The 27,545-nt window shown below is 31.9% G+C and overlaps 1 protein-coding gene and 1 non-coding gene across 2 annotated transcripts in view; both read right to left on the bottom strand.

Annotated features, from left to right (window-relative positions):
• LOC124367440 (guanylate cyclase 32E) overlaps positions 1 to 27,545 on the bottom strand; it is a 218,973-nt gene that overhangs the window by 67,428 nt on the left and 124,000 nt on the right. Inside the window, exon 2 of the mRNA XM_046824252.1 lies at positions 4,593 to 4,950. Within this exon, the coding sequence (XP_046680208.1) occupies positions 4,593 to 4,946 (354 nt within the window). The 5' untranslated portion in view covers positions 4,947 to 4,950. The remainder of the gene's footprint in view (positions 1 to 4,592; positions 4,951 to 27,545) is intronic.
• On the bottom strand, positions 8,324 to 8,397 carry Trnan-guu. The gene has a single exon. It is a non-coding gene; the product is annotated as a tRNA-Asn (tRNA).

Genomic DNA, 27,545 nt, shown 5'->3' with positions numbered 1-27,545 from the left:
CCGCCGATGTGCAGGCATGAATCTAGGCCAAACGCCTGGAGAACAGTGACCGGAAGCTTCAAAAGCCTTGTTTGTGGAGACCGAGTGTTTACCATCGGTTCACAGTGCCGCGATGTGCAGGCATGAATCCAGGCCAAATGCCTGGAGAATAATGACCGGGAGCTTCTAAAGCCTTGTTTGTGGAGACCAAGTGTTTACCAGCAGTTCACTGCCCGATGCCACAATGGTCGGTTCTATTTACAGTTGTGGTTTGTTTTGCTTCCAGTTCTGAAGTGTGAGATTTTCCATTCCTTCTTCAAATACTTCAAGAATCTTGTAAGGTTTATTGTGTTTTACAAATATCAAGTCTCTGAAAACTATACTTTTTGTGTAAAAATGGCCAATTTTCTATTTATAAATTTAACGCTTCCTAATCTGTAATCACATCTTAATCACACATTTTACTATACATTGTTGCTATATGACTAAAGATTTGAATGTTCATCATTAAATAATTAGCTTTAGTTCTTATATGTTCCTGTTTGTATACATTAGAAATACTACGTAATTTATTGTTTTAATAGAATAAATTAATCCCAAACAACTTAGTTGAGATTTAATATTTTGAAATTGTCATCTAAATCGACATCAAAAATTTGCTTGATTAACTAAGAATCTTCACTAGATATAATTTGTACATATACAGTGTAAAACAATTTAGATTGACGTGGGTGAACTCTAATATTTATCTATGAAATGTTATGTGTTTTTTCATTATGTATAAGTTTTATATGGGAATTAAAAGTTAGGTTTTATTCTGGCTTTACAGAAATAGGGTTATAGTTAACAAACATTGTAATTTATTGAAAATAGAAATATTAATTTTATTGTTTCAATTTTTCAATAAGTCAGCAATTAAAACATTTCAACTGAAAATGTAGAAACTTGTTTAAAAACATTATAAACGGTAGATTTAAAGTATTTGTATAAATTAAGAGCGAACACCGTAAATCCCATCGAAATATCTTTAATAATAAGATGAAAAGACATTCTATAAATTTATATATGTTTATTTAAATGGGAATTGATCTTTTATGAATACACAAAACCTTATTTACATTTATTATATTAACCTCTGTGCATTTTAATATTTGAATAAATTTATATATATATATATTTTTTTCCTTTTATATAGTACATACAAATTGGAAAGTTTGATTACGTGTTTTACCGGAGGAATATTTTCAAGAATGTGGGGTATGACGTTCTGTACAACAATTTTGCGAAATTGTTGACTTTGACGATGCTCGCCATAGCGCAATAAATCTCACCTTATCTATCTAATCCATACCATAACCTCTCCTTTACTCTCAATAGTTGTCCATTAGCAGCTTCAATGTATGGATCAGCCTTTACAAAATATTTAATTTGTTATTCCCTCGCACATAAACATTTTTAAGAAACGTTTTATTCCGTTTTATAATATAAGATAGTTAAGGAAAATATAGTTAACGGGTGAGACATCCTCGTTTTGTAGAGGAATGTGTTTTTTCTGGCATTATCTATGCATCGCAAATCTGTAAGTGGTCAAAATTTTGCGGCATTGCTCCCGACTTTAGGGTTTATGACAAGGAAAACTTTAGGGCACTAATCCCACGTCATGTCCCCTCGGAAGATGGGAAAGCCAGCTCTGAACCAGCCTCTCCAGTCAAAGCAGGTAGACACACCCTTATGTCTAGGCTAGTAAGAACATTTGACCCTTAGGTAACGACCCCTAACAACTCCAACAGTCGTTTTCCGCATTAGACTACACCTATCAAATTACTCTTGCGCCTCAGAATCTCGACATTTGCTGCTCATAGACATTCATAAGGTTCCCCATATTTGACACATCTGTTTTTGCTGCATCCAGTGTGGTTTCAACAAGAAAGTATAAACCTGCCAGAAGTGAATCCTCTGGAGATTACTCCATGACTTAGTTTGGTGGTGCGCTGTAGCTCTAAGTGTTAAAGTATTAAAAAATACTTTGTACCCCGGACACAGCGTACGACATCTCGGCTCGCAAAGAGACTGCCAATTGATAGACATTTACAATTTTAAAATTTTGGTATGCAGGTGAAGTGTGAAAATAAATTTCAACCTTTAAAATTAACTCATCTGAAAAGTGACTTATATACCGACGTACATAGAGAATCACAAATATCTGTTTTACGATCAACTGGAGGGATAAACGTCCGTACAATTGTTGGTTAATATTATTTGCGAGATTATAAATACTTTTTAGGGCGACAACGCTAGAGTTTTACGATGAACACATTTATAATATTTCCTCGTACATATTTTAGGCATAGCTTGACACAAACTGAAGTGTAGACACTAGCGTAGTGTAAAATCTGTTGATATTTTTCAAAAGACACTTAAATGCGCTATCTGAGGAAAGTACAACACTCTTAAAAGTATCCTTTGCAAAAATGTAAATTGTATTGCACTGTTTAGGTCTCCTCCAAGGAGGTTAGAATTTGATAAATATTGCCACTAAGCATTTGTCAAAAAAGTATATTATTAGAAACTTTTAACTGCCATAAATTACATCTAAGCTTCGTCCATCCGATTTCTAATCAGTAATAGGAGTCAACATGACACAGTGAAACGGGTCGTTTACCATTTAGCAAGTGACATTACAGAGTAACTTAAAATATCAATATTTGTATTAAATCAACTAATCCAAAATGTAATTTCGTACTATGAGTTAACAAATTACCTTGAAGTATAATAATAATAATATTTATATTGTAAACTTACTGTTTACAAATTGTCTTTCTTATTTATGTTTGAATTTGCCAGGATGATAAGAAGATAAATGTAAATAAAGCCACTTTTCTAGTGACATAAATCATACCTCAAAAAAAAAAAAAAAACGATGTTAACCATTTCTAATAGCAATAAAGAGATAGTAGATTTATAGTTTTACAACAAATTTTTGGGAGTGCCGATGGCCGAGCGGTCTAAGTCGTTGGACTTTAAGACTGAGTTAAAGGTAGGGCAGGTTTAAATCCTGTCTGTGACCGTGGCACTTTTTATCAGTACCATCAACCTCGTACTGTATCGACCCTCCCCCCTTATTCTGTTTGATAAGATCCTCGCACAAGTCATTGGCCCATGAAGACGGACAGAATAAGGCTTAAAAGGGGATCGGCCTCTCCTTTTAAAAAACAATTTTAAAAAATGTCAACCCATTAGGCACTTATCGTACTTACAAACGTACAGGAATCGGATTTCATTCATTAGAAATTGACGGGAGAGGTTTCTCTAAACACTCAGACAATGAGACTAGGGACAGTACATTGCGTGATCTTTTCATACAAAGAAGCTTTCTCGCGATTGTTTCACTAAGAGGTTCACTCTGACATAGAATCTGGAATCGTAATGTGGAAGTTGTGACTTATGGTCGTCCTTGCTGACCTAACTTCTCTTCTCTCGAGAGACTTTCTGGTACAACTTAATGTCCAAATTTAATCCTCAAGTATTAAATTTTAAAAGTGGTTAATTCCAATTTGGATACTCAAATCAGTAATATCATAGATATAGACGTAAGCTAGGGTAAAATATAACAATAGTTTTATCGTTATTGATTCTGTGACCATAGATACTGATCATAGTGATTACTTATTTACTATTATGGTGAAGTATACTTTCAGTTCTATATGATTTCCTGCAAAAAATCGATTCCAAGTTCGCAAATTATAAATCAAGAGCTGTCTTTTCTTGATTTAAATTTGACAGGTTATGACGGTGGAAGAATTGGTAACATGACTTTTCGAACAGTTCCCAATACTATAACCGTTCGGCTATACGAATAATCAATCAAATACATTTCAAGGTCAGTGTCCTGATTTTGTTTTTCCGGTGGATAAATAAAGCTATACACATTTCAAACTAAGTTCTGGCAAAAAAGCGGTGTAAGTTTAAATGGGATTTTTTAATTGCTAATATTGACTAAATTAATTGAAAAAAACATATTGGAGATTTCTAACAAAAAAATGCGGAGTCACAGTATCGTTCAAATTAACCAAGAACAGACCCCAATATTGTTTCCTATTTAGGCTCCATCTTGTTTTTAAAGCAACCCCTGTTTTCAATTGGACTGGTCAGTTCTCAGTGGTTGATTATTGAGTTCAGCCCTTTGTGTCATGAATCTTTATTGCGTTTGTAAAAATTGGAGCTTTTATAAATAAGCGTATGTATCAGAAATAGTATAAATAGAGTTGGAACACAACATTACATATATACTTTTTCTTAAATAGCTTTGGTGTATTAAGCTAAGAAAGGAATCGGATTTCATATATTGAAATGTATCTTACTTACTGTTTTATGTTCCAGCAAGATGGAAAATGTTCGATAGAGTTTGAATTGTTATTTTGTTCTATTAGGACAAGAAGCTGAAAATTGCACTTAGGACCTCAAAGGACCTTTGCCCTGCTTCTAGAGTGACGGAATATTATGGATAGGTAAGATTTGGGGGAAGGGGCCACGTCCTGTCATGCTAATAATCATAAATAGGATACTTATTAACTAAGTAACTCTTTACTGTAGTTTTATAATTTGATACTCACATAGGATATCATGGCGAGGTTGAAAGCAGCGGCCATACGGCCCTCGTGCACGCAGGTCTCCTGAGGGCCGATGTACGCCGAGACGTTACGAGTCCAGAGAGCCGCGATCTGCCGGATAGAGGTGGTCTCCTCACCGTAGGTCTCGGCCACCACGAACTCCAGGGAGTGGCCTCGAGTGGCAAGTGGACCAGCGTTCACCTCGGCCACAGCTAGGCTGATGGCCCCCGAGATGGTCAGGCCAGGCCGCTGGTACTCGTGGTCACCCGGCCTCCTCTGGGAGCCTGTGAGGTAACCGAGGAGCAGCCGGTCACTCAGCACAACCCGTGTCAATACCAGGAGCAGTATGGCGAGCATGGATCTGTAACAGTATTTGAGTATATTAACTTGACATAACATATAGAGCAGTATGACATACATAGTTTTGTATGTTGTACTAGAGACGGGATGGTACCTGTGTTTACCATATTGGTAGATCATCAACATTTCATGATGTATACCATCATATAATTGAGGGCCGGTTGCAAAACGGTATACATTATCTACCCTTGGATCTAACCCTCTCCTATAAGAGAAAAGTCTGGATTTTATTTGTACCTACACACACAAATTGGAATGTAAAACACTAGAGATCATAATGATGAGATTTTCAATCGATAAAATTATTCATGCCTTACAATTGTAGTATTCAAAAAAGTATCTTCATGTTCTCGCAGTAAATTAGCACTTAAAACGGAATATGATCGTTTCCAGGATTACGGTTTTGGTAGGTGTAATCTTACGTATCGTCTGCCTAAAAGAATCGGGAAACTCCAAAGCTTAACAAATAATATTCTATTTTACATTAATAAAAAGCATGATTTTGTAATTTCTAATCCATCTAAAGGCTTTGACTTAGTTAGCAATTCTTTATTGCCTACCAAATAAATGCATGTAATTTTTTAATTAAGTTTTATAATGGATAAAAAGTTACACACTTTTATAATTTTCATATATTATAACATACAAGTTATGTATCATTGTGTTTCTCTGGTTATAATTTTTTCAGTACAAAACACATTTATTACTATCGAAATTAAACCTTGATATATTTTTGCATCACTTAGAGAGCCACCTTCTGAAAAAACATACATAAAAAAGCAGAATGTGTTCTTAAAAAATTATAATTATGAAAATAACCTGTTGGCCTGATTTTTAAATGGGTAATGTTTGGTGCGCTCCCAGGCTTCTTTCTTAGACGTTTCCTACTTTCATTTAATTTTATAAATAGTACTGTACGTTCTTGAAACTTATTTCGTGCCAATATTCAAGTATGTAATGTTGGTGATCAGAGTAAACAGTTAACGATATAAATTTCAATATAGCTAATATTTGAAAACGGTCTGATTACAATTGACTGTACTAAACGCAAACAATCCCAAAATTATAGTTTTCTCTGTTAATGACACTAACTTGAACAACAAAGTGGTAAATAATAACATATGCGGTAATTTTAGGAGCATGTAACAATGTTACGTTTAAATTAAATAATGCATAAGCCAGAATACTTAACTAATACTCATTTCTGTGCAAGTGTTTAAAGCGATGCATTCACTTAAGTAACTGTAACGGTTTCCACCGTATCACGCTAAGTCTACTTCTAGTTAATAGGGAATTGTTGTTTCTGTAGCATTCACTACATTGACAAATGTACATTTAATTACTGTATTAATATGTACGTATTTAATTTAATATGTCTTGGACTAAGTAGGTACGAAGATGTTTTAGACTTTAAGTAGTTTTCATAACATACAGGTAAAATAATAATGTAATTTCTCAAGAAAGGGTCCGCGAATGTAGGTATTGTACAAGAAGGCAGTGGTTTATCTAAAAGTCGACTTTGATAACGGGATTACAATAGGCGTTATTCAGTTGATAAGTAATTTCTCTAGGCTTGTACTTGGATAGTCGGAGGCTAATGAAGGGCATCTAATTAGAAATTAGTAGTTTGGTGAAGGGGTCTGTATTAAAACCTCCAACACGTGCATCTTAGCATCTTCTGATATACTTTGTTGGTGATCTTTGGGTCTTAATTTCTTTGCGAGAATTCTTTTACGTGCGTATATCTCTTATAGTCGCATGATGACTTTTATCCAGGAAATTTTGTTTTTAACCAATTTTACCTTTCTTTTACAGGAATTATTATATTATAATGAGACAAAAGGAGAATTAAGAATTGGAAATTACTAAATAATAAACGAAAGTTCAAGTAAAATTCTCAATTTTAACATTATTTAGAAGTTATTTGCAATAGAGATTTAGTATACAACATTAACAATTATTTTAGTATATCAAGAAATCAAATTATTAGTAAATATTTTCTTGTAAAGTATAATTAAATTACAGTACTAGTTTTCAATCTGTACCATCAGTTATAGGTATACATTTTTCTTCTTTGAAAGAAGAAAACGTTTTGTTTTAGAAAAACACAAGTGATCGTGTAAACATTTGGGTATTAAATGTTAATAATTAAATTATTAAAAGTTATATTCCTGAAAACCGATTTTAACTTAGAAGTCTATTTATAAACGTATTCTCTTCACTAGCTTTTAATTAATTACTATTTAAACTAAATATAAAAATGCATGCGTATTTCCACCAATAACATTATATATGCTTTTACGCAAATGTTTGTGGCATTGATAGTGTGAATATTTTTGAAAAGAAATGTCTTAAAATGTCCAAAAAAAACTCATAGACTTAGGTCATTAAAAACTCATATGACGTTAAATTAAAAAGTGAAGAAAACATGGCTGCATCCATAATGTGATTCTAACTTGTGACAGTTTTATATTAGTAAGAAAAATCATACGAACATCTGATCTGTCTTTGGGGCCGCACAAGATTAGCTAAATGAATATGTTAGACACATTGTTTCGAAAATAAAAACAATACATTTTATTTAAATATATAGATAGTAATAATTACACGTAATATTAAAGCAACTGAAACATATGTTCACTAGTTCTGAGTAATTAAATCAATAGAAATAATTAAGCAGAATTGAACTGACGTCACTAGGAGTTGTGATAGTGTTTATTTAATATAATTCTCGCGTTAAACACAATTGATTCTGGTAGTACGCCCAGAAAATACAATAGTTTAGAAACGTTTTAAATCATTTTCAATTTTATCAGGGAAAAATAAAGATAGTAAGAAAACAAACCTACTGGCAACCAAAAGCGCTAAATATTGCATATAGACTAATCGTTCCCGAGGCCAGATGTACAAATAATATTGTTCTCCCTTGATGATGATGTTTCATTTTCAACTAAAATTTTTGGAAAAAATAAATGTTTTAGTAATTTTACATTTTAGTATAATAACATGCAATAGTAGTGTATTCTAAACCTACGAATTAAAAGTACCAAAGTGGTAAATCATCATCTATATGGAAATTTTTTTTTTTCAAAGATGTTACCATGTTTTACGTAAAAGTTAAACATTTTTAAAATTTAAAAAGTGGCATGTGACCAACTTTGAAAAATATCAAGTATCAAAACTGGTTTGAGATAGATTAAAAAAACACTTTGATGAAATTTTGAAATGGAACAATATACATAATAAAATCATAATTAAAGTAATGTAGACTTAGAAAAGTTGTATATGTATATAAAAAGGGTCCAATATAAAACATTGAATAAAGATCTTCTATTGATTATTGACTGTAAGACTTTAAAAGTTGCAAAATCATACGCCCCCGGGTGGGCTCGAACCACCAACCTTTCGGTTAACAGCCGAACGCGCTAGCCAATTGCGCCACGGAGGCTGCTGAAATTAAATTAGAAATTTTATTATACCAGGAAGAAAGTTAAAGAAAATTACTGATGTTGATGTCTTCAAAATCACAATGGTGACATTTAAGAATATGAGTAGAGAATTAACTTACAAAGGATTAATCTCATCAAAAATCGTTATTTTAGGAAACTGTTATGATACATGGTTTATAAAGGTTGACCAAATATGGAAACAATTTGGCCAATTTCTCTGGTTCAAATCTGTCGTTACAAGATTGCAAAATCAGGCGAAATTTGCGGACAATTTCGTCCTAATTAACGATATTGAAAACATCTTTATTATACTTCCACCATTGTTTTTAAGGCAATAACAAACCATAAATATTTCATCAGCTGGTTCACGGATACTAACATGTAAAATTGCTGATAAAAAGGCTCAGTATAACTTTGAGTCTGTTTATCAATTACACCAATTGTCACAACCTAAATGATTAAAAATTCATGTTTATGTAGAAAAGTTGTATTGTTTACTGCGTGCAAAATAACATCATTTAAGTTTTAATAAATAGCGTCACGTTATTACTGCTTCATACTCATAACTTTTGTGAAAATTCGAAACATGTAAAACTACTTTGGAAGTGATATAGTAATTAATTAAAAGAATCGTTTGGTTTAATGCAAAATGGAAAAAAGTAATAAAGGAATATTCATGAGTATCAACCGAATTTGAGAGATAAAAAAGACCATTAAGTGTGAGTCAACAAGGTGGCGTCTGTAGCACTTTGCACTGCAGTTAATTACCTGGACGTTTCTTTCACTCGTGCAACCCTGTTCACATTCTAGGTCAAGCAATATAGCAGGTGTCAAGTGTGACACATCCAATCAAACACGTTGTTTACTATGTGCTATTGGCGAACATTTATCGCTTTTACCTATACAATTTGGTATTATATGATAAAGGAATAGATATCTTATGTTAAACCATTTTTTAAGACTGTAATAAATCATAGTTACATTAAAACGTGTTAAGGCTTATAAATATATATAATCATTACAACCGATAAGTAAAGAAAAATGTAAATTTTTTCAACTGTGAACAACATAAGGATCTTCTTCATACATACCAATTTTCATTTAGTCCAGTTTCTATTCATAACATATTTTTCCCACGCTTGCCACAGTGTCATTCATGAATTCATACGGTCTCCCAAAAATGTTGCAAAATTCGTGTAAGCTGTAAATAGCTTCTGAAATCAGTGATGCATTGGAAAGTGGACTACATTTTTAATGGAAATTGACAGCTTGTTAACAGAGTATATTCATTCTAGAAGACATACCTTCCAAAGTTGTAAAATATACGTAGCTATAAACATATTAATAAGTGTTTGATTACGGACCTGAAGTAATTGCACGTTTGAGGCGTTATTGATTTTAATTAAAGATAAACATACAGCATTTGATCATGATTAAAGTTTGGCAACGGAAAGTACATTCTAATTCTTGAAAAAGATAGTAAGTCAAAACTATTAAATGTACAAGGGGTTAATACTACTGAAAAATATCTTATAGATTATAAGTTTTCTAATTTAACTTTATTAAATTAAATCCATGATGTATATTAAGTATATTAATGTATGTCATAGTTATATTTTAAGAATTACTAAATAAAAAAAAAATATTATAATCTAGGATAGCATTTAATTTTATGGTATGATATACAAATTTGTAACGTAACTGTTTTATTTATATTATACAGGCGTTTATATGAACCAATTAATTTACCAAGCAACCACCTTTGATCTTTACCACAGGACAAAATACGTACATATGAAACTATCGGATATTCTATCCGTGTTTCGAATCCATATGCATTTTGTGGTTGTTGGCCACATGAAACATGTTTATTTGTGTTATTCTGAATAGTTCTGCCAATTGTCAACAAAATGTCGTACACTAATATGATGCAGTTTTATATATTGTTGAAATTGATACTATTTTCAGTCTCTACAAACGTTTACAGATCTATCAATCCAGGATAAAACACCCTGTACATTGTCAGCGTATAACTGCTCAAATTTATAACATGTAAAACAATTCTAGGAGTCTATGATTTCTGTCAATATTTCGGCACATAGTTGTGATGATCTTTCTATTAAGGGATTAATGAATTTTATTTTAAACATTTATTTTCCAGTTATTCGTCAGATTTAGTTCCACCTAAGAGAGTTGAATCATCTGCGTACTGAGCCACATTTTCATGATGGTAGACTTAGACTGCATACACGAAGAAGAAACATCACCGGAACAAGGGCTTATCCCTGAGGAACCCTATTAGACGTACTTTATAAGAATAAGTACACACAGGTGTCCTTGGGAAAAGCTATTAATATTTCATCTACTCGTATGATATCGTAATAGTTTATTTGAAGAAAATCATAAATTATTTAGTTCTTAATTATTTCCTATGCTATTTCAATGAAAACTTGCTAATCATAGTTTATTTTTTAGATATTTCTGTTTTAATTAACCGTTGGTGTCAAAATGTACAAAATTGTCTTTATAATACTGAGATATCTTCTCATGCAGTTTTATGAAATCCATTTTCTTCCAGAAGCGACACATCTCTAAACCCTAATGTCGAAATTCTGGGTAGCAAGGGTACATCGATAGGTTTAGTCTACTGCAATATATGGTTGGGCTCCTTAAGTGTGAAAGGTTCTTGATAGCCCGGACATAAGGGCGTACTACCTAATGCCTGCTTTGACTGTAGTCTAGTTTATAGCTTTCTTCCCATCTTTCCAGGAGACATGACTGATATTAATACCCTAAATTATTTTCCCAGTCGATCTTAACAGGAGGCGTCTCTTAAACCTAATCTTACACATACAAAATGTCCTCTCAATCTGGAAGCGCGGAAAGGCCCTTTAAGAGCTATATGCAATTTCTAAGCTTTCTGTCCTAAAAAAGAATTGTTTCACAGATACAATCTTTTAACGGGTCATTTTATAGTAGCACTAATTTTAAATCAAATTTATTTTTAGTATGACATATTACTACTGTTTAAATGATTGGCTTTAGTAATTGCAATATATCAAACGTTTATATCAAAGAAACAATGTCACGGAGAAATTAATTCATAATAAATAGAATGATATATTTATAAGGCCTACTTCAAAGCATCTTTGATAATGTCAAACAAGACATAAATTACTTCAACCTTGTTTGCGAAACAAAACTGAAGAAACTTTTTCTAAAATTCCAATACATGGACGTAGCACCCAAAAATAACTCAACATAAATCGCTATGAATATTAAAATGAAAGGTTTTAAAATATACTTCTCATAATAATAAACTATTGCAATAGACAATTTGCAAGGTGGGCGTTTAGGAAACATCACCTCCTACATCTATCATACCGTAATTCTTTCATAAACAAAATTAATCTCTTAAAACTTACTTGTCAATTACTTATTAAATTTAGTTATAAATCACAAACATTGCTAAACTTAATCATCAAAATATATAAATATTTTTTGGAGTTACTTTCATCTTATGTATTATTGAATATTACTTTATTAACGTCTATTACTATATTTTGCTATGGGAAAATTTATTAAAACATAAAATAACATGTGATCGGTTTTAATCCTACAAAAGTTGTTCTATCCTAACATGCAAAGTCATTAGCAAACCAGAACAGCAGTGGTTGCAGGGAAGCTACCGCCAAGTCAATACTCTATACTTGATTACATCTCAGCTGTTCTAAGAACGATAACATCTGTTCGTTCTAACAACGAAGTGATCGTAGCTGTCTTGTACACTCCTGTGCATCTAGGTCATTCTCAGTAATTTCCACCTTGTTGAAACAAGTTACTGAGTTCATACTAACTCTTGCAATAACCTTATTCACTCTTATATATATATATATATATATATATATATATATATATATATATATATATATATATATATATATATAAGTGAATAAGGTTATATATAAGTAAAAAAAGTTTCGTTTAACGCACTAGACTGTGCATAAATTACCAATGAAATCATTTTGAACACCTGAACACCATTTACAAGGTATGATATATATATATATATATATATATATATATATATATATATATATATAAGTAGGAACCTCCTAACCTACCGCCTGATCATCCTGTGGAACAGTATATTAACACCATAATATCAAATATAGCAAATCCCACATTTGATGATTCACTTCCAAAAAAACTAAACCTGAGTTGTAATGAAAGAAAAGCAATCACTTCATTAAAACATAATAAAAACATAGTAATTTTACCTGCAGACAAAAACAACTCGATTGTTATTCAAAATATCACTGAATATACGTTAGAGGCTGAAAGGCAACTCAGTGATACTACCACATACAAATTATTGTCAAAAGATCCAACTGAACAATTTAACACTGAAATTTCTGAATTTTTGAAAATGAAAGGCCCAACTCAAAATTTGTCCGACCAAGAAATCAATCTATTAACACCAAAATCACCTAGAACTCCAGTTTTCTACACGCTACCTAAAATACATAAACCGATTCGCCCTCCGCCTGGACGACCCATTGTTTCCAGCTACGATTCACCAACAGAAAGAATTTCAAGCTTCGTTGACGCTCATCTGCAACCTTTGGCCAAATCGTTACAGTCACACATAAAGGACACCAATCACTTCATTGACAGACTTTCTGAAATACCCCAGCCCCTGGACGGTGAACTAATTTTGGCTACAGTTGACGTGGAATCATTGTACACAAATATTCCTCATGACGATGGAATAAGAACTGTAGAACATTTTTTAAATTTAAGACCTAGGAATTCAAAACCTTCTACTTCTTTTTTATCTGCCCTAGTAACCTTTATACTTACCATGAATAATTTTAGAGTTAAAAACAAAAATTACTTACAAATGAAAGGAACTGCAATGGGAACCAGAATGGCACCTTCATATGCAAATTTATTTTTGGGACTTCTTGAACAAAATTTTTTAACATCTCAAAATTTAAAAACGTTAGTTTGGTTCCGATTTATTGACGACATTTTTATTATTTGGCAACATGGCATGGATAGTTTAACACATTTTATTCAACAATTAAATTCATTTTCAGTTTTAAAATTCACTTTCAATATTTCTAAAAATCTTGTTACGTTTTTAGATGTCGATGTGTTTTTAGACCAGGGACACCTAAAAACGAAAATCCATGTCACAGATACAAATCCAATGCAATATTTACACTACTCAAGCTGCCATCCTGGTTACGTTAAAAAATCTATTCCGAAAAGTCTAACTATTAGAGCAAACAGACTCTGCTCTAATAAACATGATTATTATTGTCACACTGAAAAATTAAAAAATGTTTTTAGAAATAGAGGATATCCTAACAAAATTGTAAATGATAACATGCAAAAATTAAAAAACTCTACTCCTAGGAATTATAAAAACCAAGGAAAATTTATTACCACCTATCATCCAGGGCTATACAAAATTAATGGTATAATAAAAACTGCACACAATATTCTACAGGCTTCACCTGTAACCAAGAATATATTCACTAATCCACCTAAAGTAATTTTTCAAAAGCCTCAAAATTTGAAAAACATATTAGTAAGACCAAAATTACCCTCTGATGAGCTAACTCAAAATTTAAACAACCCTTTTGGCTGTGAACCTTGTTTTAAGCCTCGCTGCAAAACATGTAATTTAATAATAAGTTAAAAACATTTCTGTAGCAGCACAACGAAAAGGAATTATCCGATAATTGGTAAAATGACTTGTGAATCCAGCAATGTTATTTACCAATTGTCATGTAAAGACTGTCCGAAGGACTACATTGGTCAGACCATAACTCCATTGCACATTAGAATGAACAAAAATCGCAGCGATACAAATCTTGAAATTAAATCAAATCCTATTTCGGCCCACGCAATGGAGCATAACAAAAAATTCGATGAATGCTTTTCTCTAAAAAGTATTAACAAAATTCAGAACCCCCATAAACTTAAAATAAATTATTTGGAAATAGCTCATCAGAGGGTGCTACAAACTAAACATCCGGATAGTCTAAATTTGAGATACGGATAGCAGTATGTATAAATTACACGTTACAATTTTAATTTATAACATTACCTACAATTTTAATTTATAACTTTATATTCCTTGTAATAAGCAAAATTATTTACTCTTTGTACGTAATTCAAAATTAGTTTTATTAACATATGATGTTTCTTTTGTTTATTGTTTTTTGTTGATATATTTGCTTATTTACCTACTGTATATCTCTTGAAAATGTCTTAAGACGAAATATAGAGAATTTTTATGTTCTTTTCTTCTATTCTTTTCTATTCTTATTGAAGATATATATATATATATATATATATATATATATATATATATATATATATATATATATATATGTAAATGGTGTTCAGGTGTTCAAAATGATTTCCTTGGTCATTTATGCACAGTCTAGTGCGTTAAACGAAACTTTTACTGATAGCATCTCGGTCGTTAATAAGTGGTTCAAAAGCGTTTAAAATTCTGTTTAATATTCTTTGGAATTAACTGGTTCTGCGTATACAAGTTGCTTTAAATTACACCAAATGTAATAATAAAAGGGATTTCAATCAGGGGACCTAGGAGGCCAATTAATAGGTCTACCTTGACCAATCAGTCTGCCTGAACATCTAAATCTGCAAGTGCCTTAACATTTTTTTAATATTGTGCCGGTACGCCATCATGTTGGAATATCATTAAATTTGATATCTTCTTTCACCTGGTACATATTCTAGTAACACTGGCAGTTGATTCTCTAAAAAGTCTTTGTATACAAGACCAGTAAGGTGAGTTTAAAAAACAAATGGACTGAATTGTTGGTCAGCTGTACAATAATACCTTGTATTCAGGTATTGTTGCAGCATTGTTGTCAACTCTCCATTTTCAATAAACTAAAAGCATTTCAATTGACGCTGTGTTTTTAAAATATTGTTTCTCAAACTGCAATGTTTATTCTGCAAATGTTTTGTAACTACTTACTATAGTTAAAATTATTAAATATTTCTTTATTAAGAGGAACGTTCATTTAATAAACAGATGTTGCATTTTCTGTTTTATTTTTCGAATGTATTGATTTAATCAAACATTAATTTTTACTCTGTGTTTCCTTATTATTGTTTATACCAATTACATGGTATACTTTAAATAAAAATAAAAATTTAATAAATAAAATTTTATTTTAGAATTGTAAATGGATAGGGAATAAAAAAGTAAATTTATATTGTAATCCAGCGGCAGGCACAACGCGCTTGGAATCTGGTCTAGACCTGACTTGATGGCAGTGAATGCTAAACAATAGTCTACAGTGGACTCAATCTTTTGTTAGGCGGCGAACCTGCGTTGAGAGAGATTCAAACAGGCCTGCAGGAACAGGAGCGTAGTCGGTGCAGGCCGAGAAAACACGCTCTGCTACCATTCCGAGTTGAGAAGCGATAGAGTAAAGTCTTGAGTGCGAGTTTAAAAGTAGTGTCGGGCGTAGGATCCGTCGGTATAGATTATTTTAATACCGAACTCCCAGACCTTCACGACTAAAGAGCTAAGTACTTTTTACTGAATTATTAAATTTTTCTAAATTTGAAATTTGAAAATTTAAGAAGTGAATTAATTTGAAATTGGAATTGAAATTTGAAATTAACGATCAAATTCTGTTGAGTGTGGACTAATATATATCTAAATTGTAAAGGAGTAATTTATTTAAAGTCAAACGTAAAAATTTAATTGAAATTATAGGGATTCTAGTTAAAATTAAGAGCTGCAGGTGCTGCACCATATCCTGTAGGAACTTGTGAAAAATTCCTGTTGAGAACTGTTTAGTTTTGTTTGAGTATTTTATTTTAAAGAAGTTTATAATTTTTATTTTATTTGTTTTGAGAAGAAGCCCATTTATTTTATTTCATACAAATTTATTCAAGATTATTATTTTATTTTTATATTTTATACACACGTATTTAGAGGACAGTGAGTCCATGTTAAATCGAAAGTGCCTTGCCTAAGGAAGTAGTAATTTTAAACTATTGTGCAAAACATTTCATTGGTGGAATACAAGGTTAACAATTGACTTTGAATTGATTTAATAAACCTGAATATTTCTAAAAAGGTGCAGTTTTAATTTCCACCAGTATCTACTTAAATCTTATGAGTTCGAGACTATTTAGGGTCATCATAATAAAAACAAAAAGATTTTGTATATTAACATTTAGTATACAAATAAGTGCCGCCACTCTGCTATATTCTGGTGAACCTTAATAAAATTGAACTTAGTGGTTGTTCATTAATAAGTGGCTTGGATACTGGAAATTTATAAAGTGTTTAATATTAAACTTTTAAAATGGCACTTAAGGTGGACTTGTTAACCAAGGAGGAATTGGACTATGAAATTAGGTTAAGAGGTGTGGAAGTGTCTCCTAGTCTTAAAGTGGGATAGATTTAAGGAAAAAAGTTACGGCAGTTAATAAGTCTTGATGTAAATAGTAATTATTTGAACCTGAGTGGAAAGGTCGCTTTCAAGGAGGAATGGGATAAAAATTAAGTTAGAAACCCAAGTATTAGGAAGTAGACTGGAGGAATCCATTGAACAGGGACTAACATTGGACATAGTTAGGTTTGTGAAACAAAAAATAAATCATTGGCAGCGCCGACTAACTAACTTAAGTAAATTGTTTAAAATCGAGAAAAGGATTTATAGCTAAACATGTTGAAAAACCGGAATAGTATATTAAGTGAATTGTTGTTAAAAATAAAAAAACTTAAAAATTGACAAGGAAACATCTGATAACTTGGTGCGTAAGTTATCTGATTCCAATCTGGAAATAGAAGGTGAGCTGGAAGAGGCTAGTAAACCGGAAGTGAAAGATAAGTCTGGTCTAAATATGAGAGATGAGGTGTTTGTTTCGGGACAGCCACATTTAAGTTATAATAAACTACCGAACCCCATTGAGCGTTATTTGAAAGAGTTAAAAATCTGCGATGGATTAAATGTTCAAGAATTATTAGAATTCTTTAAAATAATCTTGAAACTTAAAAAGGAAACTAGATGTACGGAAGAGGATATTATGGAGATTGCGATTTCACATAGTCAGGGAGCTCTTTTGTCGAAAACTATTAGAAATAAAACAGGACAATGTCACGGTCAAATTAATGCTTGAAATATTATTTGAATTATTTCGTGCCATATCATCAGCGTGAACTTTTGAAATTTGAAAAGGTGCACCGTCCCCAAAGATATAATGAAAGCTTATCCAACTACATTATAGACATTAAGGAATCAGTAGAAGTACTTTGTTGTAATATAAATGAAAGGGATGTTGTGGAATTAATTAAGGTGGGAATTAATCCTGAAACCAGAAATAAACTAGTGTTTATGGGGAAATCCGAGCACATATTCCGAACTGGATGAGATGTGTATAAGGGCGAATAATGTAGGTTATGCTGACAACGTGAGGAAAACAGGGAATAATTTTAATGTGAATAGGAAGTATAATGTACCGGTTAACAGCATCAGGGCGAGGCAAGAAACAATAACTTGTTATAAATGTAATAGACCTGGTCATTATGCTTATCGCACAGGTGAAGTAAAACAGTTGCGATAACTACATGGTTTGGGAGAGAGGAGGAGTGTATTAAAACAATTCAGTATTTATTTTCTGAATAATGCACAAATCCGAAAACTCATGGTCCGTAATTAATGTTATTAACATGTGTTATTTATGTTTGTATGTAAATTAATAACTAACACGAATGTTGGAATATTAATTTAAACTTGTTAGTTGGATAAAATTTATGCCAAGGAAGAGGGGAACAGAAGAAAAAGACTGTTATTTCTATGATAAACAACGGTATAGGTAAAAATAATAAAATAAGAACTGACACCCCCGTCTGGGGATATGTTTTAATTCTATATGAAGCTGCGACAACCAGTGAATGGGCGAGCCAACACACACAGCCGTGCAGGGCAAAGGTTCCAAGGACGACCCAACTAATAACGGACCGGACCTGCAAATAAACATCCCACAACAACAACCACCGACTACCTCGTTCTACCCATTGTGAAGGATTATCTGGATGGACTATCTTTATGGTAGGACTTAGAATTGTAAAAGGGTAGGTGGCAATTGGACTCTTAATATTTGCCCATAGTTTAGGTCAAGGTTTCTATTGGGGAATTTAATTGTTAAGTTTTTAAAAACAATCTGATAATGTATGGACTCTTTTAAAAATGAATTTATAATAATTAACGCTTGGTTTAAAATAACTTGACAACTAGTATGCTGCCACTTCTTACAACTATTTATCAAAAATAAATTAAAACAAATATTATAAATAAAAAAAAAAGGTTTTGTAGATTTGATGATGCATGTTAAGGCTAGGTGGAAATACAATTTCTAAAGGATGTGAGATAAATTTCTTAGATTTAAGTATTAAACTTGGCAGATACCAAGCGCTATTAAGGGGGGGGTGTGTATACCAATTACATGGTATACTTTAAATAAAAATAAAAAATTTAATAAATAAAATTTTATTTTAGAATTGTAAATGGATAGGGAATAAAAAAGTAAATTTATATTGTAATCCAGCGGCAGGCACAACGCGCTTGGAATCTGGTCTAGACCTGACTTGATGGCAGTGAATGCTAAACAATAGTCTACAGTGGACTCAAATCTTTTGTTAGGCGGCGAACCTGCGTTGAGAGAGATTCAAACAGGCCTGCAGGAACAGGAGCGTAGTCGGTGCAGGCCGAGAAAACACGCTCTGCTACCATTCCGAGTTGAGAAGCGATAGAGTAAAGTCTTGAGTGCGAGTTTAAAAGTAGTGTCGGGCGTAGGATCCGTCGGTATAGATTATTTTAATACCGAACTCCCAGACCTTCACGACTAAAGATGCTAAGTACTTTTTACTGAATTATTAAATTTTTTCTAAATTTGAAATTTGAAAATTTAAGAAGTGAATTAATTTGAAATTGGAATTGAAATTTGAAAATTAACGATCAAATTCTGTTGAGTGTGGACTAATATATATCTAAATTGTAAAGGAGTAATTTATTTAAAGTCAAACGTAAAAATTTAATTGAAATTATAGGGATTTCTAGTTTAAAATTAAGAGCTGCAGGTGCTGCACCATATCCTGTAGGAACTTGTGAAAAAATTCCTGTTGAGAACTGTTTAGTTTTGTTTGAGTATTTTATTTTAAAGAAGTTTATAATTTTTATTTTATTTGTTTTGAGAAGAAGCCCATTTATTTTATTTCATACAAATTTATTCAAGATTATTATTTTATTTTTATATTTTATACACACGTATTTAGAGGACAGTGAGTCCATGTTAAATCGAAAGTGCCTTGCCTAAGAAGTAGTAATTTTAAACTATTGTGCAAAAACATTTCATTGGTGGAATACAAGGTTAACAATTGACTTTGAATTGATTTAATAAACTGAATATTTCTAAAAAGGTGCAGTTTTAATTTCCACCAGTATCTACTTAAATCTTATGAGTTCGAGACTATTTAGGGTCATCATAATAAAAACAAAAAGATTTGTGTATATTAACATTTAGTATACAAATAAGTGCGCCACTCTGCTATATTCTGGTGAACCTTAATAAAATTGAACTTAGTGGTTGTTCATTAATAAGTGGCTTGGATACTGGGAAATTTATAAAGTGTTTAATATTAAACTTTTAAAATGGCACTTAAGGTGGACTTGTTAACCAAGGAGGAATTGGACTATGAAATTAGGTTAAGAGGTGTGGAAGTGTCTCCTAGTCTTAAAGTGATAGATTTAAGGAAAAAGTTACGGCAGTTAATAAGTCTTGATGTAAATAGTAATTATTTGAACCTGAGTGGAAAGGTCGCTTTCAAGGAGGAATGGGATAAAATTAAGTTAGAAACCCAAGTATTAGGAAGTAGACTGGAGGAATCCATTGAACAGGGACTAACATTGGACATAGTTAGGTGTGAAACAAAAATAAATCATTGGCAGCGCCGACTAACTAACTTAAGTAAATTGTTTAAAATCGAAGAAAAGGATATAGCTAAACATGTTGAAAACCGGAATAGTATATTAAGTGAATTGTTGTTTAAAAATAAAAAACTTAAAAATTGACAAGGAAACATCTGATAACTTGGTGCGTAAGTTATCTGATTCCAATCTGGAAATAGAAGGTGAGCTGGAAGAGGCTAGTAAACCGGAAGTGAAAGATAAGTCTGGTCTAAATATGAGAGATGAGGTGTTTGTTTCGGGACAGCCACACATTTAAGTTATAATAAACTACCGAACCCCATTGAGCGTTATTTGAAAGAGTTAAAAATCTGCGATGGATTAAATGTTCAAGAATTATTAGAATTCTTTAAAATAATCTTGAAACTTAAAAAGGAAACTAGATGTACGGAAGAGGATATTATGGAGATTGCGATTTCACATAGTCAGGGAGCTCTTTTGTCGAAACTATTAGAAATAAAACAGGACAATGTCACGGTCAAATTAATGCTTGAAATATTATTGAATTATTTCGTGCCATATCATCAGCGTGAACTTTTGAAATTTGAAAAGGTGCACCGTCCCCAAAGATATAATGAAAGCTTATCCAACTACATTATAGACATTAAGGAATCAGTAGAAGTACTTTGTTGTAATATAAATGAAAGGGATGTTGTGGAATTAATTAAGGTGGGAATTAATCCTGAAACCAGAAATAAACTAGTGTTTATGGGAAATCCGAGCACATATTCCGAACTGGATGAGATGTGTATAAGGGCGAATAATGTAGGTTATGCTGACAACGTGAGGAAAACAGGGAATAATTTTAATGTGAATAGGAAGTATAATGTACCGGTTAACAGCATCAGGGCGAGGCAAGAAACAATAACTTGTTATAAATGTAATAGACCTGGTCATTATGCTTATCGGCACAGGTGAAGTAAACAGTTGCGATAACTACATGGTTTGGGAGAGGAGGAGTGTATTAAAACAATTCAGTATTTATTTTCTGAATAATGCACAAATCCGAAACTCATGGTCCGTAATTAATGTTATTAACATGTGTTATTTATGTTTGTATGTAAATTAATAACTAACACGAATGTTGGAATATTAATTTAAACTTGTTAGTTGGATAAAATTTATGCCAAGGAAGAGGGGAACAGAAGAAAAAAGACTGTTATTTCTATGATAAACAACGGTATAGGTAAAAATAATAAAATAAGAACTGACACCCCCGTCTGGGGATATGTTTTAATTCTATATGAAGCTGCGACAACCAGTGAATGGGCGAGCCAACACACACAGCCGTGCAGGGCAAAGGTTCCAAGGACGACCCAACTAATAACGGACCGGACCTGCAATAAACATCCCACAACAACAACCACCGACTACCTCGTTCTACCCATTGTGAAGGATTATCTGGATGGACTATCTTTATGGTAGGACTTAGAATTGTAAAAGGGTAGGTGGCAATTGGACTCTTAATATTTGCCATAGTTTAGGTCAAGGTTTCTATTGGGGAATTTAATTGTTAAGTTTTTAAAAACAATCTGATAATGTATGGACTCTTTTAAAAATGAATTTATAATAATTAACGCTTGGTTAAAATAACTTGACAACTAGTATGCTGCCACTTCTTACAACTATTTATCAAAAATAAATTAAAACAAATATTATAAATAAAAAAAAAGGTTTTGTAGATTTGATGATGCATGTTAAGGCTAGGTGGAAATACAATTTCTAAAGGATGTGAGATAAATTTCTTAGATTTAAGTATTAAACTTGGCAGATACCAAGCGCTTTAAGGGGGGGTGTGTATACCAATTACATGGTATACTTTAAATAAAAATAAAAATTTAATAAATAAAATTTTATTTTAGAATTGTAAATGGATAGGGAATAAAAAAGTAAATTTATATTGTAATCCAGCGGCAGGCACAACGCGCTTGGAATCTGGTCTAGACCTGACTTGATGGCAGTGAATGCTAAACAATAGTCTACAGTGGACTCAATCTTTTGTTAGGCGGCGAACCTGCGTTGAGAGAGATTCAAACAGGCCTGCAGGAACAGGAGCGTAGTCGGTGCAGGCCGAGAAAACACGCTCTGCTACCATTCCGAGTTGAGAAGCGATAGAGTAAAGTCTTGAGTGCGAGTTTAAAAGTAGTGTCGGGCGTAGGATCCGTCGGTATAGATTATTTTAATACCGAACTCCCAGACCTTCACGACTAAAGAGCTAAGTACTTTTTACTGAATTATTAAATTTTTCTAAATTTGAAATTTGAAAATTTAAGAAGTGAATTAATTTGAAATTGGAATTGAAATTTGAAATTAACGATCAAATTCTGTTGAGTGTGGACTAATATATATCTAAATTGTAAAGGAGTAATTTATTTAAAGTCAAACGTAAAAATTTAATTGAAATTATAGGGATTCTAGTTAAAATTAAGAGCTGCAGGTGCTGCACCATATCCTGTAGGAACTTGTGAAAAATTCCTGTTGAGAACTGTTTAGTTTTGTTTGAGTATTTTATTTTAAAGAAGTTTATAATTTTTATTTTATTTGTTTTGAGAAGAAGCCCATTTATTTTATTTCATACAAATTTATTCAAGATTATTATTTTATTTTTATATTTTATACACACGTATTTAGAGGACAGTGAGTCCATGTTAAATCGAAAGTGCCTTGCCTAAGGAAGTAGTAATTTTAAACTATTGTGCAAAACATTTCATTGGTGGAATACAAGGTTAACAATTGACTTTGAATTGATTTAATAAACCTGAATATTTCTAAAAAGGTGCAGTTTTAATTTCCACCAGTATCTACTTAAATCTTATGAGTTCGAGACTATTTAGGGTCATCATAATAAAAACAAAAAAATTTTGTATATTAACATTTAGTATATTGTTATATTTTACATTATTTATAGTTAAATTCTGTACAAGTTTTGGCTGAAACTGTTTATTACCTATTACTTCAAATTTAAACGAAACCTGTTTCTCGATAATGAATTTTGCATATTGTGTCTCATATGTCAGAAATGGGTGGTAATTACTACAGGTATGCGAAATATTTTAACAATAAACTAAGAATGACGTTCCTGCTTATTCGCTGTTTTTGGCTGTTTACTGCCAACTTTATATTAGCACAACAAACGAATAACGAAGTTTGTGGGAGGAATATTCAAGTGCTGCATAATAATCATTGAAAGGGATAATTAAAACTGTGAAAGCTTTTGAATGAGATCTTGTGGTAAGGTGAAATTAAATATTATGCTTTTATTTGTAGGAATAACCTATACCATGTGTTTAGTATTAGTAGGCTACTTATGTAGAACGGAGAGGAGGAGCTATTGGTTATAGTAAGTTAGATTAAAATAAAATGACTGATCGCGTTTAGCTTTATCATGTATTTTGGATGTTGTAATATGTTGTATTAAGGATAAAATATAAAGACATATTGCAATTTCTTACAAGTAGTATGTAGCCGTAGTAAGAAGTAGAATGAGGTTTACTTGAGATATATTTCCATTTTAATATAAAGAAAGTACAGAAGCATGGATTGAGTACTATTTCCTTTGAAGTTTTCAAGGAGCTTAGAGTAGTAATCGGATCAATTAATGTAAATCAGCTTAATAGCAACACATATAATTGTTTTAGGTTTTAGTTCTCTGTTTATATATAACTCCACGTGGTACGTAAGTTTAAGTACATTAAGTAAAGTTTCACCTTTTTTAGGAACAGTTATAGTTCATATAAGCCACGTCATGGATGTAGAAATGATGTAGAAACTTTCCTTAGCAATAACATAATGAATATTCCTATAGGTATACTTTTAAGCTATTACACAATGCACCTGAAAGTAAATTTGGGATCCCACAATAAAAAAAAATTCAAAACTGTAAAATTTAGTTAGAATACTCTCAAACCTAATGACATGAGCTTCAAACTTTTATTGGGTAAGCCTCAAATATAATTGGTCAACAAGCGCTAAGCATAATATTTATAGCAGTGGTACAGTGAAAAAAAAACATTTGTCAAATATTATATGAAACATTAGGAAAGCCCATCAGTACTAACCCTTTGACTGGTGGTTTTTTTTCTCAGTAAAAATGCCCTAAAAATAGTTTTTTAATTTTCTACTTGGTTTTTTTTTGTTACTTCGATTTACTGCAGTAGGTTTCTTATGAAAAACACTTAATTAATCGTTTTTGACGTTATTTATACATATAGTATTTAAACATAAACTAATATAATTTTGAACAAAAGTTATTATATTGACAAAATATTCAGCATTTTCTCAAAAACATACTTAGGTACAAGTTAGTAACAGTACAAAAGTCTCCTCAGAAATCTTTGAGAGTATGAAATGTGCGAAAACAGTCGGAAACACAAAATGGAACGTCGCAATCCCAGCACATCGTGTCCCGCCGCTGGTCTATCTTATCTGCACACGTGGCAAGCTCCCTTAGGCTTGTCCTTCTTATCTGTAGCAGGGAGGGTGGCGGGAAAATGCCGAGCAGTAAGTCTCAGGAAAGCGTCTTAGCCAAAAATTCGTCTTTAACTCTTTCTCTTGCCATTTTCCGTGATTGGTAATTACACGTACAGCCATGTTTATTTACTCACGGTTAACACAAAAAGATTGTACAATCAAGCCAACCGGTAACGTAAAAGTGAGGTTAAAACCAGTATTCACTATACAGACAGAAATTTATTCAACTGATTACTTTTAAAAACTGATTGAATACTACCTATTTATATGAGTTGTTAACATTTAGATTGAGTTATAAGGGTTCAAAAAGGACACACACACACACACACACACACACACACACACACACACACAAACACACACACACACACAAACACACACACACACACAGATATATAAATCCACTTAGTAATTTTGGTAATTAAATGCTTATTGAAATTAAATATGGCTATTGCCATTTAAACAAATTTAATGTATGTACATATATATATACCTAAAGTCCAATGTATCTTCCTAAAAAATATAAGGAATAAAATATTATTAAAAAAGAAACATTTGATCAAAGAAAGGCTAAATACTACATGTTAGGGGCGAAACATTACCACCAGATCAAGCTAGCCTATTGTTTATAGTTTACAATGTCTTACGCATTACACAATGAGATATAAAAGTTTTTATCACATTTCCAATAAGATACAACCTATAGTTCCTGGACATAGAATATCGATTCATTATTTTACTATACACCATCCAAAAATTATGAGTACACAAATTTCTTGTGCTGATAAAATATATGCCTGCATTAACGACGGGTGTCCCATTGTTTTTTATTATCATTTCTGTTATTGTCTCTTAGAATCGTTAAGGTTTTATTGATGGATGAGGAATAGAAAAACTAGAGTTTAACGACGGATAACTTGGCAAACTACCAGACCGACGACACTGACCTGTCACCTGACAAAAGCTATTGACTTCTTTCACCTGGAAAATTCTTTTATGAGATCCCTTCGAAGCTTTGCAGAAGCAAGTAGGTCGCAACTAGGGTCCTCTATGTTAGAACAGAAAAGATAATTAAAATAATTTATTAACTTTAATACTAGTGTGCATAAGTTTAATTGCATAATTAATGGGAATACGATGTCAATATTCTTAACGTAGTTCAAACGATTAAAATGGTAATTTGTATTTATTAGACACACTCAATCGTATTAAAACACAAATCAAATAAGCGATAACATTCATAAGTAATTTGTTGGTCAGAAACGTAACACAGTTTTAAGATTGTTTATTATTATTAAAAACAGCGTGTAGCTTAATCATTTGACCAATTTTTCTCATTAATGAATATTGCCGAGTCTTTATACGTCTGAACACCATATGATATTGCTGAAATTTTGTATTAAAGTTACGAAATTGTGTTAAGAAAGCCAGGAAATATGAAGATATAGAAACATTTTGGATATCACTTCATATTAAAGAATTATGCCGTGGCATCCTGTACTCCTATAGTCAACTTATTCTACGGGCTACAGTTTACAGTATAAACCAAGCAGCATTTAAAATAACATTTACTCGCAATAAAATGCGTAATAGTATCATGCCTTTAGATAATAAACAGGGTACAGGAATAATTGGACTGTTTGAAATCCAGTAATTGGAATATCTATCTCTAAGAGACGATACGTATAGCAATGTTGTCTATATTTTAATTTCAAATAGATTATTTTAATTTCATATACAAATTATTTGATGCTATATTACTCAAAGCATTACCAATAATAAACGTGTAATATATATGCATTAGCAAGTCATTCCCACTGCATTATGAATGCAAACAAGAGATCTAATTAAGTCGAATTTATACCTATTTGTATGTATTTGTACTAACTAATTAAAGCAAGTATGATTAATTTAAATCATAATCAATAATCATATAGTTTACTAAAGATTCTTCCACAGGATTACCTGACAACGATGTCGGAAAAAAATCGTACAACGTAGGTCTAAATAGTTCTGGCATAGTTACCGGGATTAACTCTGTAATATAAATAATTAACTCACTTACCAAATGAACTAACCCATCAATTCTGCAGCAGAAAATAAAACCGTAATGATGTTGTTGTGTCGCACTGTGACCACAGCCCTCTATTCACGAAGAGTTGACAGCCTGCAGTCGTAAACAAGTGCATATGACGACATCATACGAGTTATCCGACCATTTCAAGTTTCCATGACAGGTTTATGATTATACTAATAATATTATAAATGTGAAAGTGTCTTAGTTTGTTTTTTTTTATGGCGTAAACTACTGAACCGATTGCGGTGATATTTTACGATCCTGAGATAAATATAGGCCTGTTCGTATTTTAAAATATTTCCGGGCTACGCCCCACTGGTCTTTAAGGTAACAAAAAATCCTAACTTCGTCTCTAAGGATGGGTAATATTAATTAAATGAGCATGTCAAATTTAATCAACTATTCTGTGTAAAGATTATTATTTATTAATTTAAATTGATTTACATTTAAGGTAATTAAACATTATAAAGATTAACTTTAATTTTTTTAACTGTTTTTGACTTTAGCAATTACGCAATTTCTAACCCACCTTAGAAAATGTTCCGAACATGGGAAGGTCGGA

This window comes from Homalodisca vitripennis, chromosome 8 (assembly GCF_021130785.1).
Source record: "Homalodisca vitripennis isolate AUS2020 chromosome 8, UT_GWSS_2.1, whole genome shotgun sequence".
NCBI classification, from domain to species: Eukaryota; Metazoa; Arthropoda; class Insecta; order Hemiptera; family Cicadellidae; genus Homalodisca; species Homalodisca vitripennis.
The sequence above is the reverse complement of the archived record's forward strand: the minus strand, read 5'-3'. Positions and strand labels throughout refer to the sequence as shown.